General features: G+C 48.6%; 1 protein-coding gene across 1 annotated transcript in view; it reads left to right on the top strand.

Annotated features, from left to right (window-relative positions):
* The window catches only part of PLBD2 (phospholipase B domain containing 2), a 176524-nt gene that overhangs the window by 118838 nt on the left and 33003 nt on the right, over nucleotides 1-24683 (top strand). Inside the window, exon 7 of the mRNA XM_085636157.1 lies at nucleotides 6976-7136. Within this exon, the coding sequence (XP_085492283.1) occupies nucleotides 6976-7136 (161 nt within the window). The remainder of the gene's footprint in view (nucleotides 1-6975; nucleotides 7137-24683) is intronic.

Raw genomic sequence — 24683 nt, forward strand, 5'->3', positions numbered from 1 at the left:
TGGGGAATCCCATCCGGGTAAAAATTCCCATAAGGGCCCGTGCCACTGCAGGTGCAGTAATGGTCCTCAGAGGGATAGCCTCTGGGTACCGTGTGGCATGATCCACCAGAACCAGGATAAACCTGTGACCGGCAGACGTTGGTGGATCCAATGGCCCGACAATGTCGATGCCCACCCTTTCAAAGGGGGTACCAACGACAGGCAGTGGTTCCAGGGGAGCCTTCAGCTTCACCCCTGTCTTCCCACTAGCTTGGCAGGTTACACACGTCCTACAAAAAGTATCGGACGTAATCCTCATCTGAGGCCAGTAAAAATGAGGGACAAGTCGAGCAAAGGTCTTGTCTTGTCCCAAGTGTCCTGCCAAGGGTATTTCGTGAGCCAGTCCCAATAGGAAGGCTCGGTAACGCTGGGCAACTACCAAGGCCCGGGATGAACCATGCACCGGAGCCTTGGGTTCGCTATACAGGAGTCCATTTTCCCAATATATGTGGAAGTTCCCCAAATCGTTACCCGCTGCCTGGGCTTCGGCCTGCCGCCGTAAACCCTCAAGGGTAGGGCACTCCTTCTGGGCCCGACAAAACTCTTCCCTAGTAGGTCCTCCCTCCACCTGCCAATCTGCAGGGGTCGGTAAGCCCTCCAGGGAAGTTACATCCCCCTCCGTAGACTCCGGGACCACTTCAGTGGCCCCATCCACCTTTGGAGGGTCAGATGCCAGGGCAGGCTTCCCCCGTCCCCATTTACCCTTTCCGGCAGCTGGTTGGGCCTTTGTCCCAGGCTCCAACCTCTGTGAATCCCCTCTTCGGGCAGTCACGGACCGAGTGTTGGCACACGTCCACTCAGGGGTCCCCAACATTTCCATGTGGGCCCTGAACTCAACCTCCTTCCACGCCGAGTGTTCAAGGTCATTTCCCAACAGGCAGTCGACCGGCATGGCAGGGCTTATCGCAACTCTTAGAGGACCCGCAACCCCTCCCCACTCAAAGAGAATCTGGGCCACCAGATAGTGACCCTCTCGGTTGTCAGCCATCACAACCGGGTGGACTACATTGGGAACCACCTGCTCTGGGGACACCAGCTGACTCCTTACCATAGTCATGCTGGCTCCTGTGTCCCTCAGAGCCTCCACCCTCTGGGCATTGATGGTGACCCATTGCCTGTACTTAGTAGTATTCGAGGGCACCTGGGTCTTAGGAACCATCTCACAATCCCCTAAGGACACTAAGGTTAGCCCTGCCCACTCACCTCCCTTATCTAGGGGCAACTCCTCCCGAGCACTACACTCGCCACCCCAGGGGTTTTTCCTCCAATGGGAGGGTGTGGTCTCTTGGGACACTTGGCATCCCCCTTATAATGCCCAACCTCACCACACTCATAACATCGGACAACCCTAGGCTGCTGAACACGGTCAGGATAAGGGGGTTTGTGGGGGCCAACCTTAGGAGGGAATCCTACTCCCCTCCCTTGTGAACTCTTTTGGGGGCCTTTAGGGAACTCCCTCTTTTTGTCTCCCCCCCTCTTTCTTCTGGGGGGTGCCCTGTCCAGCCCCTTGGAAATTCCCTCCAGTCCCTTTTGAGGATACCCGGGTACTCGCCCAGATATCCGCCTCCTCTGCAAGCTTCCTGGGATTAGTTAGCTTGCTGTCTACCAGGTGCTGACGCAGCTCCGGAATACTTTTCTCGAGGAGGTGCTCCTTTTAAAATTAAATTATACAGTCCCTCATAGTCCTTGACCTCACTGTCCTGCACCCAGCCCTCTAAGGCCTTCTTGGCATAGTCCAAGAAGTCCACCCAATTCTGGGTGGCCAACATTTGACTGCCCCGAAACCTCTGCCTGAATTTTTCAGGGGTCAGCCCAAATTTCCTCACTAGGGCTACCTTCATGATGGGGTACTTGGTCTGGTCTGACTGTTCTAATGCTAACAAGGCATCCCTCCCCACCGGAGGCATATACCTATATAGGCCACCCCCCCCACTGAGCTTCGGGGACCCCATGGGCTCTTAGAGAGACCTCATAGGCAGCCAGCCATTTTACAGTGTCATCCCCGACACCATAGCTGGCAACTACATCTTTGGGCAGGTAGGGCCTGGACTCTCTCGGGATTTCTCTCGGTATGCTGCCACCATTAGGACTGCTGGGGGTTCCAAGTTGAAGGGCTTTGAGCTCTAACTCCTTTAAATGGAGCTCATGGAGGAACCTCCTCTCCTCCCTCTCCTTTGCCAACCGGGCCAGATCCATTCTAAACTGCCTCTCCTCCCTCCGGTCAACTAGATCGGCAGAGGACAGGCTCCCCCCTGAGGCGCTACTACCCACTCTTGATGGGGCCCTAGACCCGACGTCCATGTTGCCGCTCCCAGGGGGTCTAGTCCTGGTTCCTCCTCCCGTTTCCCGCTAGGGTGGGCCAGAACCCAGGCTCTTAAGCTTGCTTGGAGCTCTGTTTTCTTCGCCCCCTGCTTAAAGAATACCTCCCTCTCCTGGCAGAATTCCTTCAATTGGGCCACCGTATATTCCTCCAGCCTACCCAATTCGAATTCCATCCTACCAGATGGGACCCCAACACAGTCAAAAAGAACTTTACACTGGAAGACTTTCCCAAGAAAGGAAGTATAACACAAGACAATTTTGAAAACCCCCAATCAGGAAAACAATCTGGAGAAAACTCCAGTTAAAACAATCAGGTGTAGGTGGTGATGCGCGCAAAACTGCTTCTAAGCGGATGCAAGCACTGAATAAGGATCCCACCAATTTGTTGGAACTAAGTCCTAGGGGTAGCTTGGCTCAAGTTAACAGGCATTCATCTCAACATGGCGTCTCGTGCTTGCATCCTACTCAGTCCGCAATCTAGCGCAACACCACTCAAAAAGGACACTACACTGATTAAATTTTAAAGTTTACTAGAATTCTTCCACCTTCCTCCTTTAATGGAAAAACTCAGTCCCACATAACAGAGTAAGACATTACATTTGCATTTAAAATAACAATACCATTCCAACGTTACATTTTGTAAAGCAGTCACGTACACCCCCTCAGGGCTTCTCCTCCCGCCTCGAATCAGGAGAACTAGTTAAACTTCTACAGGGCGTGCTCCAAACCACATCTATGATTCTTACTATTTCAAAAGAGCATTTAGTCCCCTCTAATCCATTCTATCAGAGGGTTCCCCTCACAGCTATACCTCCTGACTCTTATAATGTCATCCCTACTCAGTCTCTGCCTGATGGGCGCTAGGTGGATATTCACGGCTATTGGCAAATCATTAGTTAATCCCAGACAGTCTACAAGTATTCTCTTTACTTCCTAGCACATAAGCCATTACATTTTTAACATTGTTCTTGAACCCAGGCAGTTACTGAATTGGAGACTGCTCTTCTTCATCACCCTGCTGGAGGTCTGTATCCCCCAGTCGTTAGTCTCGTGCCACATTAAGTCAGTTTATACACACTATTGGCCTCGAACTCGGATTCCCCAGTCGTTGACACTAAGGTTTCCCAGGACAACACCTGCCCACTGGTGTGTGCTCTCCGATGCCCTCCGGGGGCTCTCTTTCCCCCCACCTCTTCCTTCTTTTGCCCCGCTTACTTTGTGATCACGAAGGTCCTCCGACAAACACTAGTACTTAGACCGGACCTGGAAGGTCCTGTTACAGGGTATCCGGACTCACAGCGCCAGCAGGGGAAACCTTGTCGTCGGGTTGAGGGGCACTATACTAGACACCCACGCTGAAGCGCTGCTCCTCAGCCTCACCCTTCCGGAGGATCCCCTCCGTTGCTGTCTGCCTTACTCTTGCGCTCCTCACAGCTGCGGGCCTCCCTTCCCGGCGGACTCGGCCAGCCAGCTGGGCCCCGGGTTGCTTAGATTTCCAATGCGCCTGCTGCCTCAATAAACAACGGGTCTTCCGGGGGTGTGGCCTTCCTCGGCTACCGGCAACAGAGAGGGGCGGCGCTACGGCCCCTCTCACGTGACATGAGGATGCCGGCCTCTTCGCCTACCGCGTCCCTCTCTTTCCTCAGGCGATTCTCCTCACCTGGGCAACGGTGTCGCTCGCTCACCCGCTCTTTACAGGGAGCCTCTCCACAAGCTCCTGTCAGCAGCGAACCACCTCCAGAGGACGACAGGAGCCCCCCCACCCGATCTCTGGGTGATGGCGGTGATCAGTTCTGGTAGGATCTCGAGGAGAGAAATAGGGGGGGGGGGGGGGGCAAATTAAGGGTGCCAGTAATTCTTCGGTGCAGCTGGATTGGAGTCCAGAACCCTTCTATTTCCTGGAAGTGGGCATCGCCCCCTACAGCTGGGGTTTAAGGGAGGAGGTCGATCACAAGCTGATCCTGGACCACTTCCAAGGAGTCTGGCCACCGGTGAATCTCAAGATAACGCTGTCCACCAGATCTCCGACTGCGTTCAGGGCCTGGTCACAAGGTTAGGGGTGATGTCACCAGGTTTGAATATTTGTGCAGGCCCTTAAACCTGTCTGTTCCCTTTCAGGCACAACCAACTCCTCACACATGCGCCTTACTCCTGATTGCCACGCAGTCCACTCTAACCTAAAATGGCTGCCCTCCTGCCACCTCTATTTATCACCTTGGGCCTGACTTGCCAGAGGGGCCCAGAAGGTTCCGGAACCTCTCATGACAGTCATGGCCCAGGTGCTGAGGTGACAGTTGGAGCCACCATTTTGTGAATATCACCTTCCTCAGCTATTTTCCTCAGAGGAGCACCTTGCGCCTTTCCCTCAAGTGGTGAGGAAGAGGCGCCCAGAACCTCTACATCAGCACCCCAATAAGTTTGGTAGACAGAAAAAATGAGAAGGGGGGAAGGGACAAAAATAATAAAAATGAGGAGGGAACTGCCAGAGGGCTGACAGGTCTAACAACCACTCTATGCCGCTGCACTCTACTCTGCACTGGTCAACTCTACGCTACTCTACTGCACTCTACGCCAATGCACTCTATGCCAATACACTCTGCATCACTCCACACCACTCTAGTCTGCACCACTGCACTCTAAACCACTCTACTCTACATCTCTGTACTCTACCCTGCACCACTCTACTCTACCCTGCACCACTCTACTCTACCCTGCACCACTCTACTCTACCCTGCACCACTCTACTCTACCCTGCACCACTCTACTCTACCCTGCACCACTCTACTCTACCCTGCACCACTCTACTCTACCCTGCACCACTCTACTCTACCCTGCACCACTCTACTCTACCCTGCACCACTCTACTCTACCCTGCTCCACTCTACTCTACCCGGAACCGCTCTACTCTACCCGGAACCGCTCTACTCTACCGGAACCGCTCTACTCTACCGGAACCGCTCTACTCTACCCGGAACCGCTCTACTCTACCCGGAACCGCTCTACTCTACCCGGAACCGCTCTACTCTACCCGGAACCGCTCTACTCTACCCGGAACCGCTCTACTCTACCCGGAACCGCTCTACTCTACCCGGAACCGCTCTACTCTACCCGGAACCGCTCTACTCTACCCGGAACCGCTCTACTCTACCCGGAACCGCTCTACTCTACCCGGAACCGCTCTACTCTACCCTGCACCACTCTACTCTACCCTGCACCACTCTACTCTACCCTGCACCACTCTACTCTACCCTGCACCACTCTACTCTACCCTGCACCACTCTACTCTACCCTGCACCACTCTACTCTACCCTGCACCACTCTACTCTACCCTGCACCACTCTACTCTACCCTGCACCACTCTACTCTACCCTGCACCACTCTACTCTACCCTGCACCACTCTACTCTACCCTGCACCACTCTACTCTACCCTGCACCACTCTACTCTACCCTGCACCACTCTACTCTACCCTGCACCACTCTACTCTACCCTGCACCACTCTACCCTGCACCACTCTACCCTGCACCACTCTACCCTGCACCACTCTACCCTGCACCACTCTACCCTGCACCACTCTACCCTGCACCACTCTACCCTGCACCACTCTACCCTGCACCACTCTACCCTGCACCACTCTACCCTGCACCACTCTACCCTGAACCACTCTACCCTGCACCACTCTACCCTGCACCACTCTACCCTGAACCACTCTACCCTGAACCACTCTACCCTGAACCACTCTACCCTGAACCACTCTACCCTGAACCACTCTACCCTGAACCACTATACTCTACAGCACTATACTCTACAGCACTATACTCTACAGCACTATACTCTACTCTGAAACAATCTACTTTACGCCACTGCACTTTGTCACGGCACTCTACACCAGTCTACTCTGCACCACTGTACTTTACGCTACTTCAGTCTATGCCACTCTATGATACTACACTCTGATTCTCCACTCTATGATGCTCTACTCCATTAAACTCTACTCCACTCTGACACTCTACAACACTCAACTCCACTTTATTCCACTCTACAACACTACTCCACGACGCCCTATTCTACTCCCTCCATGCCACTCTACTCCACTCTATTCTATGACTCAATACTCCACTCTATGCCATTCCACTCTACGACAATCTACTCCGCTCAATGCCACCCTATTTTACAACACTATACTCCACTCTACACAACACCCTCTACACCACTCTGCTCTACACCACAACACTCTGTGCCACCCTGCTCCCTTCCACTGTACAGTACTCTACTCACTCCATGATACTTCACACTACTCCACTCTATGCCACCCAGTAACACTCCACTCTACTCTACGACACTCCACACCACTCTCCTTCACCCCAGTAACTTTTAGCCATGCTGAACAGCAGCCACGTTGTTGTACAACATGGCTAAAATATATTGTTACAACCAGCAGCTCTTGCATAGGCAAAACCTATTGGCTTTGTCAATGCTTGTAAAGTGGGTAATCACTGGTAATTGTCTGTTAGAACATATTCAGTTGCTGGTGCATTTCTTTTTTTTTTTTTACTTGTGGCTATTGTAGGTGTCAATTGGAACACTGAATTAAACTAGTTTATTTTCCCTGTAGGTGACCCTGGAGACCACAATTGGAAATAGCAACCCAGCGCTGTGGAAATATGTGAAACCAAAGGGCACAGTATTTGAATGGCTTCGAAATATTGTGGCTAATCGTCTGGCGAAGAACGGGTCCGAGTGGGCCTCCATCTTCACCAAGTTCAACAGTGGCACGTAAGTTATTCAGGGTCATGTGTTCTGTGTAGCTTAGTTTAATGCAGCGCGAGGCCTTAATCAGCTGTTCATTGAGTTCTATTTGTGCCTTGTGCCTGCTGCAGTGTTGCGTTTTTACCTGAAAATGTCTGACTGCACATTACTTGCAAAGAGGTAGATTATGAATGGCCTTGTTGGTATATATTCTGCCGCTGATAAGATATCAAAGAAATGTATACAAACATTGGAGCTAATGCTTCCCAACAATTGGCAGGATTCATCGTGTTTGGCTTGTATGTATCATCACACATGTGGACCAACTTTAATTCAGCAAGCCACATTCTGCTTCAGAGCCATGGGAATCTTCACTTTTTTTCCTGTTTTTGATGATTCAACTGATGACTTTAGGGTTATTTCATTCTCCTCCCTGCCAACAGTGTTAGTGGACCTTGTGCTGCTCCATGCCATTCCATTTGGTACCTAACCATAATTCACCATTACTGACTTGAGAATCCCATCAAACCTGATACTTTCCATTAAATGTGGGGAGCATTTGTATTGTTCTTTCCCAGGATGAGAGCCTCTCGTTTCCTCTATTTGTCTCGAAATCTCCTCATCTCCCTCTTCATTGACCCAAAACCAAATCCTGTCCACCCATAAACTGCTTAACAATGTCCTTGCCTCTATTTCCATTGGTCCCCCCTTACAATTTTCTACATAATCCTTTTATTCACCCCCCCCCCCATTCTAGTGGCTTCCATTATGCACTTAAGTTAATTTGTCCCTGTTTTTCCCTCTTCCAATCTCAGCTCCCCTCCCCTTCATTAGTGTGAGTTCCGTCCTTTTCCCCATTGGAAGGACGTATCCTTTTCTCCACATAAGGGCGCAGATTTAGTTTAACTCCCCCACCAATTTGAGCTGGATTGACTGTGAATATTTTCTCTTCTCTTTGAATCACTCACTGTGGTCCAGACTTATTCCACCACTGAAACTATTCAACTGTATTGAATTCTAGTTGTCTGTGTACTTCCTGTACCAGCAATCATTTATTAACATGCTGGAAAATCTCCACAACAAGCCTGTCTCCTTACTGTGTGTATTTTTCAGTTTGTTTATGTTGCTTACTCTTGAAAAGACAAATGGAATTCACAGTATGTATACAAACTTTAGAGTTTACAACCTCAACTCCTAACTGCCAGTTTGAGGCATGTGTACTGTAGAAAAACATGCTTTGCATACTCCTGCCATCTAGTGTTGGGTCCGGATGTTTGCAAGTTGTTTTTCTTCAAAGAAGTCTTTTCCAGTCTTGAGGTAAGGTGACTCTTCCTTTCGGTGATAATGCGCATGGGCATCGACTCCATTGTTAGTGTTTTCTTTCCGCCTTAGGGTTCGGACGTGTATTGCGGAGCTCGGATTCGAAACCGTTTAATTGGGATCACTTCAGTACGCAAATCACTTACCCTCAGTGGTATTGTTTTCAATTGTGTTTTCCTCCATTGTGTCAAAAAAGTTGGAAAACTTTCATTATCCAATCGGGAAACTCTAACCGCGGCCTTCGGGCCTAGCTCGTTTTCCTCTATCTACTTCCACTCGAAAAGCCATCGTAGAGTCTTCTGCCGATGGAACTGACACCATTTCAGTTCTGTCCTCGGTGCCATTCCAAATACCTGTGCACCGACATTCATGAGGTCTGTAACCTCTGTCTCTCCTCGGAGCATAAAGAGGAAGACTGCGACGCTTGCCGGTCCTTCCGATAGAAAAAGACTCTGCAGGATCGTCTGGCTCGACGAAGAGACATGTAGCAATAGTGTATTGAGGACAACCCTGATATCTTCAAAGAAGATCTAGAACAAGAAGAAATGAAAGCATCAGCAGCCGAAGAGGCCTTCTCCGTCCAGGACTCCGATTCAGAGTTGGAGATCGAACTAGAGTCCCACGACACTCCAGCTGGACAGGGTGCCGTGAGTAACAAAGCCCCTTTGCCCACTAAACCTGCTCCAACCAAACAAAAGGCTATTGGGCCACCACTGCGATCAGGCCATGGAAGGCAATGAGACTCTGATTTAAACTCCCCGCCTTCCGGCTTAATACCAAAACAGCAAGTCAAGTCTTCCAGCTTGGGCTCGATCCGAAATTATACCCCTTTGATTTCAAAACATTCGGGCTCCAAAGATAACAAGCCTTGGCATAGCCAATAGGTCTCGCCTTTGGGACCTTATATGTGTTTAGTTATCCAGCACAATATCCTTGGTGCAACAACATCAAGTGTTGCATGGCTAAACACTTATAAGGTCCCAAAGGCGAGACCTATTGGCTATGCCAATGCTTGTTTTCTTTAGAGCCCGAATGTTTTGAAATCTGTTTTCTTTTTCACAACGTTTCTAAAAGCTTGCTATTCAACATGGCCAAAAATATTTGCCAGTGGGGCACAAAGGCAAGACTATTGGCTTTGCCGATGCTTATTTAGGGCTAGGCCATGGCCCTGTTCCATGGAGACAATAAGGACATTAAAATGTACACTAGTCGAAGCAGTTACATCTATGCAAACTACACAGTAGCTTTATGAGGTCTAATTAAAACGTTAGCGGGACAGATCAAAATGCTCCAAGCTGCTAAAGTCCACATTCAACTTAATAGAGAACCAAGTAGAAAAAGTCCAACATGGTCTGCATGCGCCTGATACAGCTTTTAATTTTTAAATTTGTGATCGGGTGGAGTGCACTTCTGAAAGCGCAATGTGCGACAACTGCTGAATGCTTGCAAAGTGCGAAGGAAAAATCTATGAACAAGATGTCACCCTAGGAAAAGTATTTCCGTCTCAGACTTCAGAAATCAAGTTTCTAAATACATCATGATACAGGAAATGAGACAACACTTTTCCTTTGAATGGCTGGGCACAAAACTGTTCTCACGATAAGTGGCATCACAGATTTGTTCTCAGTAATTGAAGATGTCTGTAAAATGGGTACATTCTCAATATGGACGGAAAAATTCCTTGGACTGAGAAAAGAAAAAATGCATTCAACAGGGTTTGATTTCTTTAGAAAACAAGCATTGGCCGCGCGGCCGTGAAAGCGAAAGTAATCGCGAGAACGGGACGCGCTTTGTGGTAAGCACGCGAGTGGTGCGCGCGCAGCAGTGATTGGCAGGTGCGCGCGTGCACGCTCGCATGAACGCAAGCGTTAGGCCAGCGAGGTCTGGTAGAACTTTGGAAACTCGTATACAAAATGTCTCTCCGAGCAGCGCATGCGCTGGCTCAGGCGAGACCTAAAAAGGACAGATCCTGCTTGGCACTGAAAATATGAGCACCGAAACATAAAGACGCTCCTCGAAAGCCACCGGAGCCCATTCTAGAAAAAATTAAACAAAAGCTGGATCCAAAGCAAAAGAAAATTCATATAAATCCTGACACTGGGCACATTACAACTAAGCCTATAATACCAACTTCCAAAAGGAAAGTAGACCCTGAATATAAAATCCCTTTCAAGAAGAAAAAGGACATAGCTACTAGTCCTGTTAACATTCCTCACACCCCTCCACCTTCTTCACCAGAACATATTACACCAGCTTCAGACCCTCCTCATATCATCCACCAGGCTCTCCAAATACAAATCCTGATATAGGAGATGATGATGACACTTATGATCAGCCACCACCTGATCCATGGGATGACTACAATATAGACCCACCTATAGAAACAAACCCGGATCTATATCTGGCTAAACCTTCCCCTCCTGATGATAATACTGCATATCAGGAGTTAATTACTTGGGCAGCCACTTACCATGGGGTAACTTTACATAAAGAAGCCCTAAAAGAGGATTTCCTGTTTGAAACTTTAGGAAACGCACACAGAACATCACAATCCTTGCCTATGTTAAAGGATATGATGAGGCATGCTGACAATATATTCAAGGATCGAGTTAGAGCACATATCCTAACACCGAGGATCGCAAAAAATATAAACTCCCACAATCTAACCCAAGTTTTATTAAGGGCCTGTTGCCTTTGGATTTTTTAGTGGTCTCTAATGCCCATAAAAGGGCAAATTCACAAACCTCAGGGGAGGCACCACCTCCAGACAAAGAATCAAAACTAATAGATGCCTCAGAGAAAAGAGTAGCTGCTTAATCAGCCAACCATTGGCACATTGCCAACAAACAAGGCCTATTGGCTAGATATGATAGGTCACACTAGGACAGGATGGAAAAGTTATTGCCATATATCCCAGAAGAACACAAGAAAATGGGGGCAGGAAATAGTGCAGGAAGGGAAACCTCTCCAATTCCTCTATCAGATGTGCGTTAGATGCTGCAGACACTTTAACTAGAAGAGTTAACGCCAGCATTCTACTTAAAAGACTTCAGAATTTCTGGTTTCAAACCAGAAGTTCAACAAACTATTCTTAATGCACCTTTTCATAAGGAACACAAATAGACCAATCGCTTGAACGTATGACAAAGGATACAGAAGTGGCAAAATCAATGGGAGCACTTCAGTCTCCTTCTACGAGAGGTTCCTTTTGTCGCTCCTTTTACAGAGGGGGCTCCAAAATCAATACCACAGATACTGGCGCATCTTCATACAAAACACAGACATAATCATCCCTGTGTAGAGGATTTTATGAGGATGGATGTAGAGGTCACAATTTTAAAGTAAGTGGTAGAGGTACACCAACACACACCTCTCCATCCACTTACAAGCAGTGACTTGCTATCACTTCCCCCGATCATTCAACACTTGCCGGGGGAAGATTACAACAGTTTCTTCCCATTTGGCAATCAATAACATCAGACAAAGTGGGTGTTGGATAGTATCCAACATGGTTCTTGCCTGGAGCTCACAAGCAACCCTCCCGATATTCCACATCATATTCACAAACTGTCTTAAGAGCACCAACATCTGCTCAAACAAGAAGTACAAGCTCTTCTAACAAAATAAGCTATAGAACCAGTTCCAATACAACAACAACAAGGATCAGGGGTATATTCACTATACTTCCTTAGTCCCAAAATGGATGGTTCAATAAGGTCAATCTTGGATCTCAGGCCATTAAACCTATACATATTGTCAGAACACTTCCATATGGTCACACGGCAAAAGGTACTTCCGCTTTTTCAGCAAGGCGACTTTATGCCAAAACTAGACCTAAAGGACGCATACTTTCATATAGCCATTCACCCAGCACATCGCAAATATCTCAGATTTGTGATAGGAAAAAATCATTATCAATTCAAAGTACTTCCATTCAGAGTAACAACTGCTCCCAGAGTATTCACCAAATGCCTTTCAGTGCTAGCAGCATATCTACGAAGACAGCAGATCTATGTTTTCCCATACCTAGATGATTGGCACATGAAAGCCAACCCGCAACCCAAATGTGTGCAATACACACAAACTACCATAAACCTTCTACAGAAGTTGTGATTTACAGTCAATGCACAAAAAACCCATCTTCAACCCACTCAAATACAACCATATCTGGGAGCCATTCTAAACACTCAAATGGCTCTAGCATATCCCAATGGAGACAAGATTCACAATTTTCAAACATTGTTACTCCAGTTCCAAAACAACCAGTACCTACCAGTCAGAACTTTAATGCAGAAAGGGGGTGATGGCATCATGCATTGCCATAGTGCCTCATGCAGGACTAAACTTGCGTCCTCTAAAAGAATGCTTCGCACGTCCGTGAAATCAATCACCGGGTCAGCTAGCAGATCTAGTGTTGGTAGACCGCTGCACTCCTCGCTCTCTGCAGTGGTGGAACACACAAAATGTATCAAAAGGTCGGCCCTTTATCAACCCTATTCCACAAGTCGTGCTCACAACAGACTCATCTTACACAGGGTGGGGAGCACATTTACAACATTTAACAGTTCAGGGTCTTTGGAATACCACCCAAAAGAACCATCACATCAACTACCTAGAACTGCAAGCGGTTCAGCCAGCATTAAAAGCATTTCTATCTCATCTGATAGGGAAAGTTGCCCAATGTACTACATATAAAAACAAGGGGACACACACTCTCTACACATGTCACGCCTCTGTCAAACCACTTGTGGCTGGGCAATCCAACACAAAATCTAACTACTAGCAGAACACCTTCCAGACACAGCCAACATATTTGTGGACCTCCTCAGCAGGATGAGGCAACAAATACACGAATGGGAACTTCATCCACAAGTTCTCCTTCCGTACTTCCAAAAATAGGGATTTCCACTGATAGAACTCTTTGCCACAGCAGAGAACTCAAAATGCTCAGACGTCGCTTCCAGGTTCCTACACACTCTAGCCAAAGGCAATGTCCTATGGATCAACTGGTCAGGGATATTTGCTTACTCTTTTCCACCTCTTCCTCTCCTTCCATTTCTGGTTCAGAAACTCAGGCAGACATCTCTCTCTGTCACTGATCCTGATGGCTCCCACATGGGCTTGTCAACCATGGTTCACCACACTAGTAGAGCTTTCAATAGTTGCACAACAGAAGCTTCACATACCTTAAAACCTTCTCACACAGAACAATGGAGAAATCAGATTCAAAACCCAAAGAACTCAACCTAGCGGTTTGGCTCCTGAAATCAGAGTTTGGATACTTATACTTACCACCAGATTGTATGACGATTCTTAAGTGGAAAAGAAGTGTTATTTATTGTAATAAAACAATTGATCCGCTAGATGCATCTATACAAAATATTTGTTACCTTTTGCATCTACAGCGAGTTGGCTTAGCCTACACATCCATTTGACTACATCTTGCAGCAATAGCCACGTACCTTCAAAACATATCTTTATCCTTATTCCCAGGGTACCACCTGCACCTGTCTGGAACCTTAACGTTGTTCTGACAATGCATATGGATCCACCTTTTGAACCTTTACTAAATTGTTCATTATTTCTTTCATGGAAAGCTGCCTTTCTAATGGCTATCACTTCACTAAGGCGTGTTGGTGAGCTACAGGTATTAACCTTAGAAGAACCTTTCTTTCAACTTCATAAAGACAGAGTGGTTCTTCGTTTAAACCCCAAATTCCTTCCAAAAGTGGTCTCTGCTTTTCAAATTGACCAATCAGTTGAGTTACCGGTGTTCTTCCCTCAACCTGATTCAGTAGCAGAAAGAGCTCTACATACATTTGATGTCAAAATAGCATTATTATATTATACTGATTGTACAAAAGATTTTTGCAAAACAACTTTTTGTTGCCTTTGCTCCAACTCCTAAAGGAAATCCTATATCTAAATCCAGTATTTCTAGGTGGATTGTTACATGTATTCAAACTTGCTATGTTGAAGCTAAAAGAACTTTAACTATACCTCCTAGAGCACATTCTACTTGCAAAATAGGAGCATCAATGGCCTTTTTAGGCAATATTTCCATAGTTGACATATGTAAGGCAGGTACATGATCTACACCACACACATTTACCAAACATTATTGTGTGGGTATATTAGCACGTCAACATGCTAATGTAGGGCAAGCAGTGCAAAAATCACTTTTTCAAACAACTGCAACACCCACTGGTTAGCCACCACTTTGGTAGAATACTGCTATACAGTCTGCAAAGCATGTGTATCTACAGCACATATGCCTCGAATGGAATGTTACTTACCCTGTAAGCATCTGTTCTTGGCATGTAGAGCTGTAGATTCACATGCACTCTCCCACCTCCCCTGACACCTATGGTTGTTGCAGTTCTTATTATTCACGTTACATACGCATGGACCTCTCTATACTACACTTACTTACTCCATTCTCACCCTCTTGCGGGAAAACAATCTAACAATGGAGTTGATGCCCATGCGCATTAACATCGAAAGGAGGAGTCGCCTTTCCTCGTTACTGGAAAAGACTTCTTTGAAGAAAACCAACTTGCAAACATCCAGATCCAACACTAGATGGCAGGAGTATGCAAAGCATGTGAATCTGTAGCCTATATGCCAAGAACAGATGCTTACAGGGTAAGTATCATAATCATTCCCAGGGCCTAGCATATCTTCTTCCTCTTCCATCAGAGGAATAGTGCCATTTGTGCCCAGGCTAATAATCATTGGATGATGTGCATGCTTAGCAATTTCATTAATATGTTTCAGTCCCATCACTCATGTGGTCTCCTGTTGCTGCCAAGTGGCACCGTAGGGAATGTGGTGGTGTTCTACTCCTCTTCCACAGCCTATAATTAACAGAATTAAATTGAATAAAATAACTATGCAAGTGTTTAAACTGTACGAAGTGCAATTGAGCCAATAGAGCCAATTCTTGTGGAGCTATTTTTGACTTTGTATACTCCTCATCTTCTAAGGGGCCCGGTTCCTGCGATCTTTTTGTTCCTATTTTCGGTACCTCCTATCTGGAAGAAATGCGGTTTTGTTTTTTCCTCAAAGATGTGAATGAGCACCCTAGTCTAGCGTAACCATTTCTTGGCAGACATCTAGAAATTTTCCTAAGCAGTCTGATCTCAGATATTTCTACATCTGAAGTATCTTAGTTCTGTTTGGACTGGACCTCTTCCCTGACACTGTGGTGATGTGTGGACATTTGTGAGGGCATCCTGCTGCTGCCATGTTCTCTGTCTTCTTTTAAGATCTTCATACCCATGCTCTGGATCTGTGCTATACATTCTGCAGGTTGCTGCTAGCTAAGGACATTGGGGGATGAGGGAGTATGTGCTGCTTCATCCGCCCACATGTCCTTGGTAAGGTCAACAGAGGTGGGTATATTTCTCTTCCTTTGATCATGTGAGCATCAACTTGATATTCATTGGCACCATGGAGGACCGTGTCTACCTTAGTAATAGATGTGTATCTAGATTGAGACCGTTTCCTTCTTGCTGCGTTCTTTTTTGTGAAGAGCTCCTGTCCTTCCGCTGTTTTATGTGTAGGGTGGACACCACCTTCTCTAGTTATGAGAGTTTCTGAGCAGTGATATCTGCCTTTGGTGATGTCAGAGCAGCAGTGGATTTACAGTTGTAGATTCTGAAACACAGTGCTTTGAAGCATCCCGTAGGACAGGCAGTCATGTGTTCTTGGCCCTTGTTCCCTGGTTGTTTCAGTGGTGATGTGATTGGCTGTGAATGGTGATCGCAGTGCTGTACTCAGACACTGTTGCTCAGTGAAAGGTACACCATAACAATAACATTTGTCCCAGATCTCATCAGTATTTGGTGTTTTGGGAACCAACTGCATGTTCCAGTCCTCAGTTAGATTTTGTATATGTCATGGACTGGTCATCTTGGCTCAAATAACAGCTGCCCTGTGTAGATGACGTTCGAGGCATGTGGGCTGCTGAATTCATATCTGTGCATAGATCGCCGCCTAGTGTTGGGTCCGGATGATTGCACATTGTTGTCCTGGAAGAGTCTTCGGAGTATCACGAGATAGGTGACTCCTCCCCTGGACCACAGTGCGCATGGGCATCCTCTCCATCCTTAGATTGTTTTTTTCCGCCATTGGGTTCGGATGTGCTTATCTTAGCTCAAGTTAAGAAATTTCAGTTTAAGGCCAAAAGGCCTTTAGTTCTCGTCGGTACTGTTCCCATTCGGTATCGAATAGTTTCTTAGCTTTAGCACCTTCTTCCAGCTTTTCGGATCCGCTGGGTCGACCGACGATGGAATCGAGGACTCCGTTCAAAAGGTGTCCTTTGTGCCACGCGAAATACCCACACATCGACGTCCACACGGTATGCAACAAATGTCTCTCACCGGATCACGATGAGTCGAAATGTATGGCCTGTGCCCGATTCCGCTCGAAGAAGACTCTCCGGAATCGACGGACAGCGAGATTGGAGGCGCAGCAATCGGTGCCTGCCCCGGCCAACATCTTTAGCACCGAAGACGAGGACGCCGAGAGCGTGGAAGAAGTAGACTCCAGCCCCGCTTCCGAGCACGATTCCCGATCGGAAGACGATGATGAGGTGATCTTTCAGAGAGAAGTCGTCGTCGACGAGGTAGGAGACTACGATGAGGCCTTTGGGGCCGAGGAAGATAGCTCCAGCAAAGAGCTAGGCCAACCCGTCGATACGGAGGCCGACAAAATACGTCGTCATGAGGCTCAGGTCGAGGGATCGCCTTCGGGCCTTACCCGAGATCAATCTCACGGTTCTTCGGCCCCGCCTTCAGGCCCGGCCTCGAGCATTTCGCAAGAGCCATTATTGTCGAAGACGACTGGGTTCCCTTCAGCGAAACCAAAACCATCCATTGCACCAGTTCCATCGAAACCGAAAGTGAAACTGGTTGTGATCGGCTCGAAGCCCTACACTCCTTAGGCTCCGGCAAAGGTCATCGGCTCCGACCGCGCAAAAAGGGATTTCGGTGCCGAGCTCACCGCAGCGGATACGGTTGCCGAACCAAAGAGGAAGGCCCTCGGACCCCACAAGGCGCCTCGGCCTCTGGCACCGAAGACGTCGGCCCCAACCACCAAGGTGACCACCCCGTCTACGTCGACGTCTAAGACGGCGGCGCCTGCCAAGTCATCGACTCCAACGAGCATAGATACCTCCCTTCGGATCGATGACCCCTTGACTGCAAAGAAGTCGGGGGCCGCTTCGACGCCTACCTCCAAGGTGCCGATCGGTTCCAAAGAGCCGTCTGCGTTCACCGTGCAACAGGTCTCGGCATCGTTGCAACGCATCAGAGAACGGGCAGCCCTCCACTCTACGTCGGGCCCCGACACGCACAAGGCTTCCAAAGCCCCCTCGGCGCCGACCAACATCACGTTTGGGTTGCCGCCGCCCACGGCGCTGAAACTATTCGAGATTCGGACACGTGTCCTCCGGACACAGTCCCCAGCCACTGGACAAACAAATCTCGAGCCTTCACAGCCACAATTTATCGACGCCAACACTGGCAGGTTGATGCTCCGCAAGAGGAAACTCACGCCAGAGAGAGGATTGGACTCCTATAAAATTCCTCTCAAACACAAGTTGCCGGCAGGGTCAGAGCCAGTGCTTCATGAACACTTTCAACCCTTCCATCAGGATCCACCATCCTTTTCTCCGACGCCTTCAGAGGCAAACGCAGTAGAGGACTATGTAGGGGATGATACCACCTATCCTGGGGATATCGATCCTGATGATCACCTGCAAGACCCAGATCAGGCATGGGATGACCCCACAGACCAGGGTACCGCACCAGATACCCATGATACGCAGCTTTATAACATAAAGACCTTTCCCACAGAGGACACTGCTGCCTTTAATGCCCTCATTGAACGGGCTGCTGCCAATCATGGAGTGGAACTCCATTCTGACACTGTCGAAGAAGACTTATTGGTGGACACTTTCGCCTCTTCCGAAAGAACTGTCAAGACTCTGCCCATGTTAAAAGGGGTCCTCAAACCTGCCAAAGACATTTTTAAGGAAACAACCAGGGCACGGGTGCTAAACCCCAGGATTGAAAAAAAGTACAAGCCTGCACCCGGAGACCCTATGTACATTAGGGGTCAGTTACCTTTGGACTCCATGGTGGTTGCTAATGCTAGCAAAAGAGCCCACTCACAAACAACAGGTGATGCTCCTCCCCCAGACAAGGAGTCCAAAGTGCTGGAGACATCAGGCAAACGGATTGCAGCGCAAGCAGCGAACATCTGGCGCATTGCAAACACACAGGCACTCCTGGCCCGGTATGATAGGTCCCACTACGACACACTCAAATCCCTACTCCAACATTTGCCAGATGAATATAAAGGGGCAGCGGAGATCCTCATTAGAGAGGGACAACTCCTTACCAACGCATCCATCAAGTGCGCACTGGATGCAGCCGACACAGCGGCGAGGGCAATCAACACAAGTGTCATGTTAAGACGGAATGCATGGTTGAGAATCTCAGGCTTCAAGCCAGAGATTCAGAACAATATCCTGAATCAACCGGTCAACCCAGACTACTTATTTGGCCCTGAAGTTGACACTACCCTTGAGAAAATTAAAAAAGACACTGACACTGCGAAATCAATGGGGGCTCTGCAGACGCAGCAGTTTCGTAGTGGCTCCTTTCGTCGCCCCGGGAATAGAGGAGCAGCTAGAGGTCAGGGGTCACAGCAGTAGTACACTAAAGGGGACACACAAAGTACCTACGATAAAACCAACAGAGGTGGATATCGTGGCTCCAGCACCAAGGGCAGAGGACGTGGTTACGGCAACACCAGGTCCTCCCCCAAAAACAAACAGTGACGCCCTCTCCCTGCCCCCCGACCACATAACACCTGTCGGGGGGAGACTCCCAACAGTTCCTGTCAGCGTGGAAGACCATCACCACAGACAGGTGGGTCAGGGACATTATCCAACACGGTTATTGTCTCGAATTAACGTCCACTCCACCCAACATACCGCCAAAGCACCGTCCTATGTCCGTAGAGCACTTGGCATTATTGCAGCAGGAAGTGCTAATTATGCTACAAAAAGGTGCTATAGAGGTCGTGCCCGTCAACCAGCAGGGGTCAAGGGTGTACTCTCTGTACTTTTTAATCCCAAAAAAGGACGGGTCGCTCAGACCTATACTAGACCTGAGACCCCTCAACCAATACATTCTCTCAGAGCATTTCCATATGCTCACCCTACAGCAGGTTCTCCCGCTACTCAGTCAGGGAGACTTCCTAGCCACTCTAGACCTAAAAGATGCGTATTTCCACATACCCATACACCCTTCACACAGGAAATATCTCAGGTTCACTATTCAAAACCATCACTATCAGTTCAAAGTTCTCCCCTTCGGAGTAACAACAGCACCCCGGGTCTTTACCAAGTGCCTAGCAACAGTGGCGGCACATCTACGGAGACAACACATTCACGTCTTCCCTTACCTGGACGACTGGCTTGTTCAGGCAAAGTCGGCCCAGCAGTGTGCCAGCCACATGTCCCTCACCATTCACCTTCTTCACAGTCTGGGATTCACACTAAATTACCCAAAATCACATCTCCAACCCGCACACGTACGACAGTACCTGGGCGCGACCATAAACACTCTGGCAGCCACAGCTCAGCCAAATTTAGTGAGGATCAACAGCATACAACTGCTGATCTCAAAGTTCAAACCTCAACACTCCCTTCCTGCGCGAGTGTTCATGCAGTTGATAGGCATGATGGCCTCCTGCATTTTCATAGTCCCGCACGCGAGACTACATATGCGCCCGCTTCAGGAGTGCTTGGCACGTCAATGGAATCAGGCTCACGGACAATTAAAAGACCTAGTGTTGGTGAGCGGTCGGGCATACAACTCTCTGCATTGGTGGAATCCACAAAACCTTTGCAAGGGCCGACCGTTCCACGAGCCTGTTCCCCAAATGATACTGACAGCGGACGCCTCTCTCCAGGGTTGGGGAGCTCATGTACTCACTTACACAGTGCAGGGACTATGGACAACGCAACAAAAGAAGATGCACATCAACGTTCTGGAACTGATTGCAATCTTCCTAGCCATGAAGGCATTCAAAGTACACTTGTGCAACAAAGTCGTGTTGATCCGGACGGACAACATGACTGCCATATACTACATACAAAAGCAGGGAGGAACACATTCTCCACAGTTGTCTCATCTGGCTCAGAGCATGTGGAAGTGGGCCATTCAGAGGAACATATTCCTCATGGCGGAACACCTCCCCGGCAAGGACAAACAGATGGCGGATCTGCTCAGCAGACACAGCCACCAGATGCACGAGTGGGAGCTACATCCGTCCGTTCTCCAACCGTACTTCCAACAGTGGGGTCATCCAGAGATGGACCTATTCGCCACAAACGAAAACGCAAAATGCCAAAGCTTTGCCGCCAGGTTCCCACATCCACAGTCACAGGGCAATGCGATATGGATGAACTGGTCCGGCAGATTTGCGTATGCTTTTCCCCCAGCGCCATTAATGCCACTAGTGGCCCGCAAACTGCGACAACACTCACTGACACTCATCCTAATTGCTCCCACATGGGCGCGCCAACCATGGTACACCACCTTTCTAGAACTTTCCGTGGTGCCGCATCAAAGGCTGCGGATCGAACCCGCACTTTTAACGCAGAACCATGGCGAGATTCAGCACCCAGATCCGCAACAGCTAAACCTGGCAATCTGGCTCCTGAAGTCTTAGAGTTTGGCTACCTAAACCTGCCACCTGACTGTATGGACATCATTAAGGAGGCCAGGAGACCCACTACCAGAGCTTGCTATGCGGCTAAATGGAAAAGGTTTGTCATTTACTGCAACAACAATGACATTAACCCGCTGGACGCATCCATTCAAAACATCATCTGTTATCTCTTACACTTATACCGATGCAATCTGGCATACAACTCAATACGTATCCATTTAACCGCGATAGCAGCCTATCTCCAAAACAGGCAGCACCTCTCTTTATTCAGAGTGCCTACCATCAAAGCCTTCTTGGAGGGACTCAAATGAGTAATTCCCCCCAAGACACCCACCGGCACCGGTGTGGAACCTCAATTTAGTCCTCACCAGACTAATGGGTCCACCCTTTGAACCTCTCCATTCATGTGAGATTCAATTCCTCACCTGGAAAGTAGCTTTCTTAGTGGCAATCACTTCGTTAAGAAGAGTTAGTGAACTTCAGGCACTAACCATTCAAGAGCCATTCATACAGGTTCACGCAAACAGGGTTGTACTACGTACCAACCCCAAATTCATGCCCAAAGTGATATCGCAGTTCCATATGAATCAAACTATTTGTTAGACCTGTCAGCCCTTTGGCAGTTCCCTCCTCATCTTTATTATTTTTGTCCCTTTTCCCCTTCTCATTTTTCTGTCTACCAAACTTTTTGGGTGCTAATGTAGAGGTTCTGGGCGCTTCACCCTCACTACCTGAGGGGGAGGCGCAAGGTGCTCCGCTGAGGAAAACTAGATGAGGGAAGAGAGATATACAAAATGGTGGCTCCAACTGTCACCTCAGCACCTGGACCATGACTACCATGAGAGGTTCCGGAACCTTCTGGGCTCCTCTGGCAAGTCAGGCCCAAGGTGATAAATAGAGGTGACAGGTGGGCGGCCATTTTAGAAGAGTTTGAGTGGCCAGATAGTGAGGAGTAAGGCACCTGAGTGGGGAGGTGGCTGCACTAGGTCAGGGATGGACAGGTCTTAGGGTCTGCGCGAGTTTCCTTGCCAGTGACACCAACCTCCACCTTCTGACCGGTCCCTGACGTCTGCCAAGGGTTTGAAGAAATTGTACCCTGGGGGAATCTCTGGTAGTTAATAACCCTGAAGGAGGACTGAGGGAAGAATCGCCGCCTGGGACCCCCCTTTTTCCTCACCCCTACTGGGTCTGAGTTGTTGGTGCAGACTGACTTTGGCGTTTTCCCCACGATCCCTGACTGAGGGAGAGATCGGTACCCAGTGATTGAGAAGGGTTCTGTTAACACCTTCGTCTGCACCGGAGAATACCTGGCCCCCTTCAGTTCAACCCCCCCCCCCCTCCTGGTTATGGGGCGCTACCTGGAGTCATCGCCACCGCCTCCCTGGGATCGGGAGGTTGTCAGGTGTCTTCCGGAGGGGGCCCGCTGTCTCTGCAGTTCCCTGGAGAGGCTTGATGACTGGTGAGGGGGCGTTGCCGCTGCCAGCCTGAGGAGATTTGGGCAGCGGAAGTGGAGACGAGCTTCGGCCTGGAGGCCGCCGTCCTGTGATCACGTGAGTGGGGCTGACGCCGTAGCGCCGCCCCACTGCTGTCGTACCCAAGCGAGGGCCGCGCCCCTGCAAGCTGCGCGGCGACGGGTGGCTGCAGGCGCGCTGTCTCCGAGGGAGTGGAACGGCAGCTGTTGCAAGCGCGCTGGGGCGAGGGCCATCCCCGAAGGAGTGCACACTACGGGGGAGCCTTGAGTGAGGGGGTAGGAGGTTGTGTCTTGATTTCGCCCTCACGGAGATCTCTGTCCCTCGTGTGTGAAGCCCCGCCTGTCCTGTGGGGAGTGTGAACTCTACGCCAGACTCCGCCGGACTGCCGTCAGAAGGACACCGAGGAGCAGTCAGTAAGCGGGGCAAAATAGACAGGGAGGGGGAGCCTTATGCAGACTTGAGGCCAGCTGAGGTCTGGGTTAAGCCGGTTGCCAATCCCAAGGGAAATCGGGTGTTAAGATAAGGACTCCAGCACGACGCTGCGCTCACTCTGGTAATTGTAATGTAACTAGTGAGACTGACAAGGTTAGCGCTAGAGCCAGTAGAGTACTACCCATTAACAGAGAAAGCATCTAAATGTAAAGTTATGATGATATGTGATGTTGGAAATACAGCACCTAGAGGTCACTACTAAATTCACAACAGTAGAGTATCCGGTTCAAGAAGGCATCTAAATGTAAAGTTAGGATGATATGTGATGTGGGAAATACAGCACCTAGAGGTCACTACTAAATTCACAACAGTAGAGTATCCGGTTCAAGAAGGCATCTAAATGTAAAGTGATGATAATATGTGATCTTGGAAATATGGCACTTAGTGTAACCACCTGATCAAGGGCCTTGTGCCGACTAGTAGGCCATTTGTAAATTCAACTGGCATGCGAACTCTGTGCCAATTAAGTAATCCCTGGAAATGTTGTGAAAGCTCGTGGGTGTATAAAGTAACCTAAAGGAAAAGTATTGTTATTTAACGTGATGAAATGTTACAGGAAAGTTGATCCTGAGTAACCCTGATTGAGATAACAAGATAAAGACTTCAATTAATTCTCAAAAGCTAAATCGGTGTGGTGTCCTTTTTGAGTGGTGTTGCGCTTGATTGCGACCTGGGTAGGATGCAAGCATGAGAGGCCAAATGGAGGTGAAAGCCTGTTGACCTGAGCCAAGCTACCCCAAGGACAGGAGGTCCAACACTATTGAACTGCCTGTTTTCTTTCAAAATCCACAAAATGTCGCAGAGAGAATGCTCCATACACTAGATGTAAAGAGGGCCCTCATGTACTATATAGACCGAACTAAGGATTTTAGGAAAACAAAACAACTTTTCGTTGCCTTTTCTCCACAACACAAGGGCAACGCCATTTCCGAAGCAGGGATAGCCAGATGGATCGTTAAATGTATTCAAATTTGCTATCAAAAAGCTAAACGCACATTAACGATTCCCCCACGAGCCCACTCAACACGAAAGTTGGGGGCGTCCATGGCTTTCCTAGGAAACATTCCTTTGCAGGAAATATGTAGAGCAGCCACATGGTCCACTATACATACATTTACCAAACACTACTGTGTAGATGTACACTCAAAACAGCAGGCAGCTGTAGGACAGGCTGTTCTCAAAACTCTTTTTCAGACTGTTGCAGCTGGCACGGGTAGCCGCCGCTAATGGAGGAACTGCTATGTATTCTATGCACAGATATGAATTCAGCAGCCCACATGCCTCGAACTGAATATGCTACTTACCAGTATGCATCTGTTCTTGGCATGTAGGGCTGCTGACATTCATATCGCCCACCCTCCTCCCCGGCCCCTGTAGCGGCTGCAGCACTCAGAATTACTATATAGCATGGTCATCACTTACTGTATCTACTCCATCACTGCCACAATGGCGAAAAACAATCTAAGGATGGAGAGGATGCCCATGCGCACTGTGGTCCAGGGGAGGAGTCCCCTATCTCGTGATACTTCGAAGACTCTTC

This window comes from Triturus cristatus, chromosome 11 (genome assembly GCF_964204655.1).
Source record: "Triturus cristatus chromosome 11, aTriCri1.1, whole genome shotgun sequence".
Classification (NCBI taxonomy): domain Eukaryota; kingdom Metazoa; phylum Chordata; class Amphibia; order Caudata; family Salamandridae; genus Triturus; species Triturus cristatus.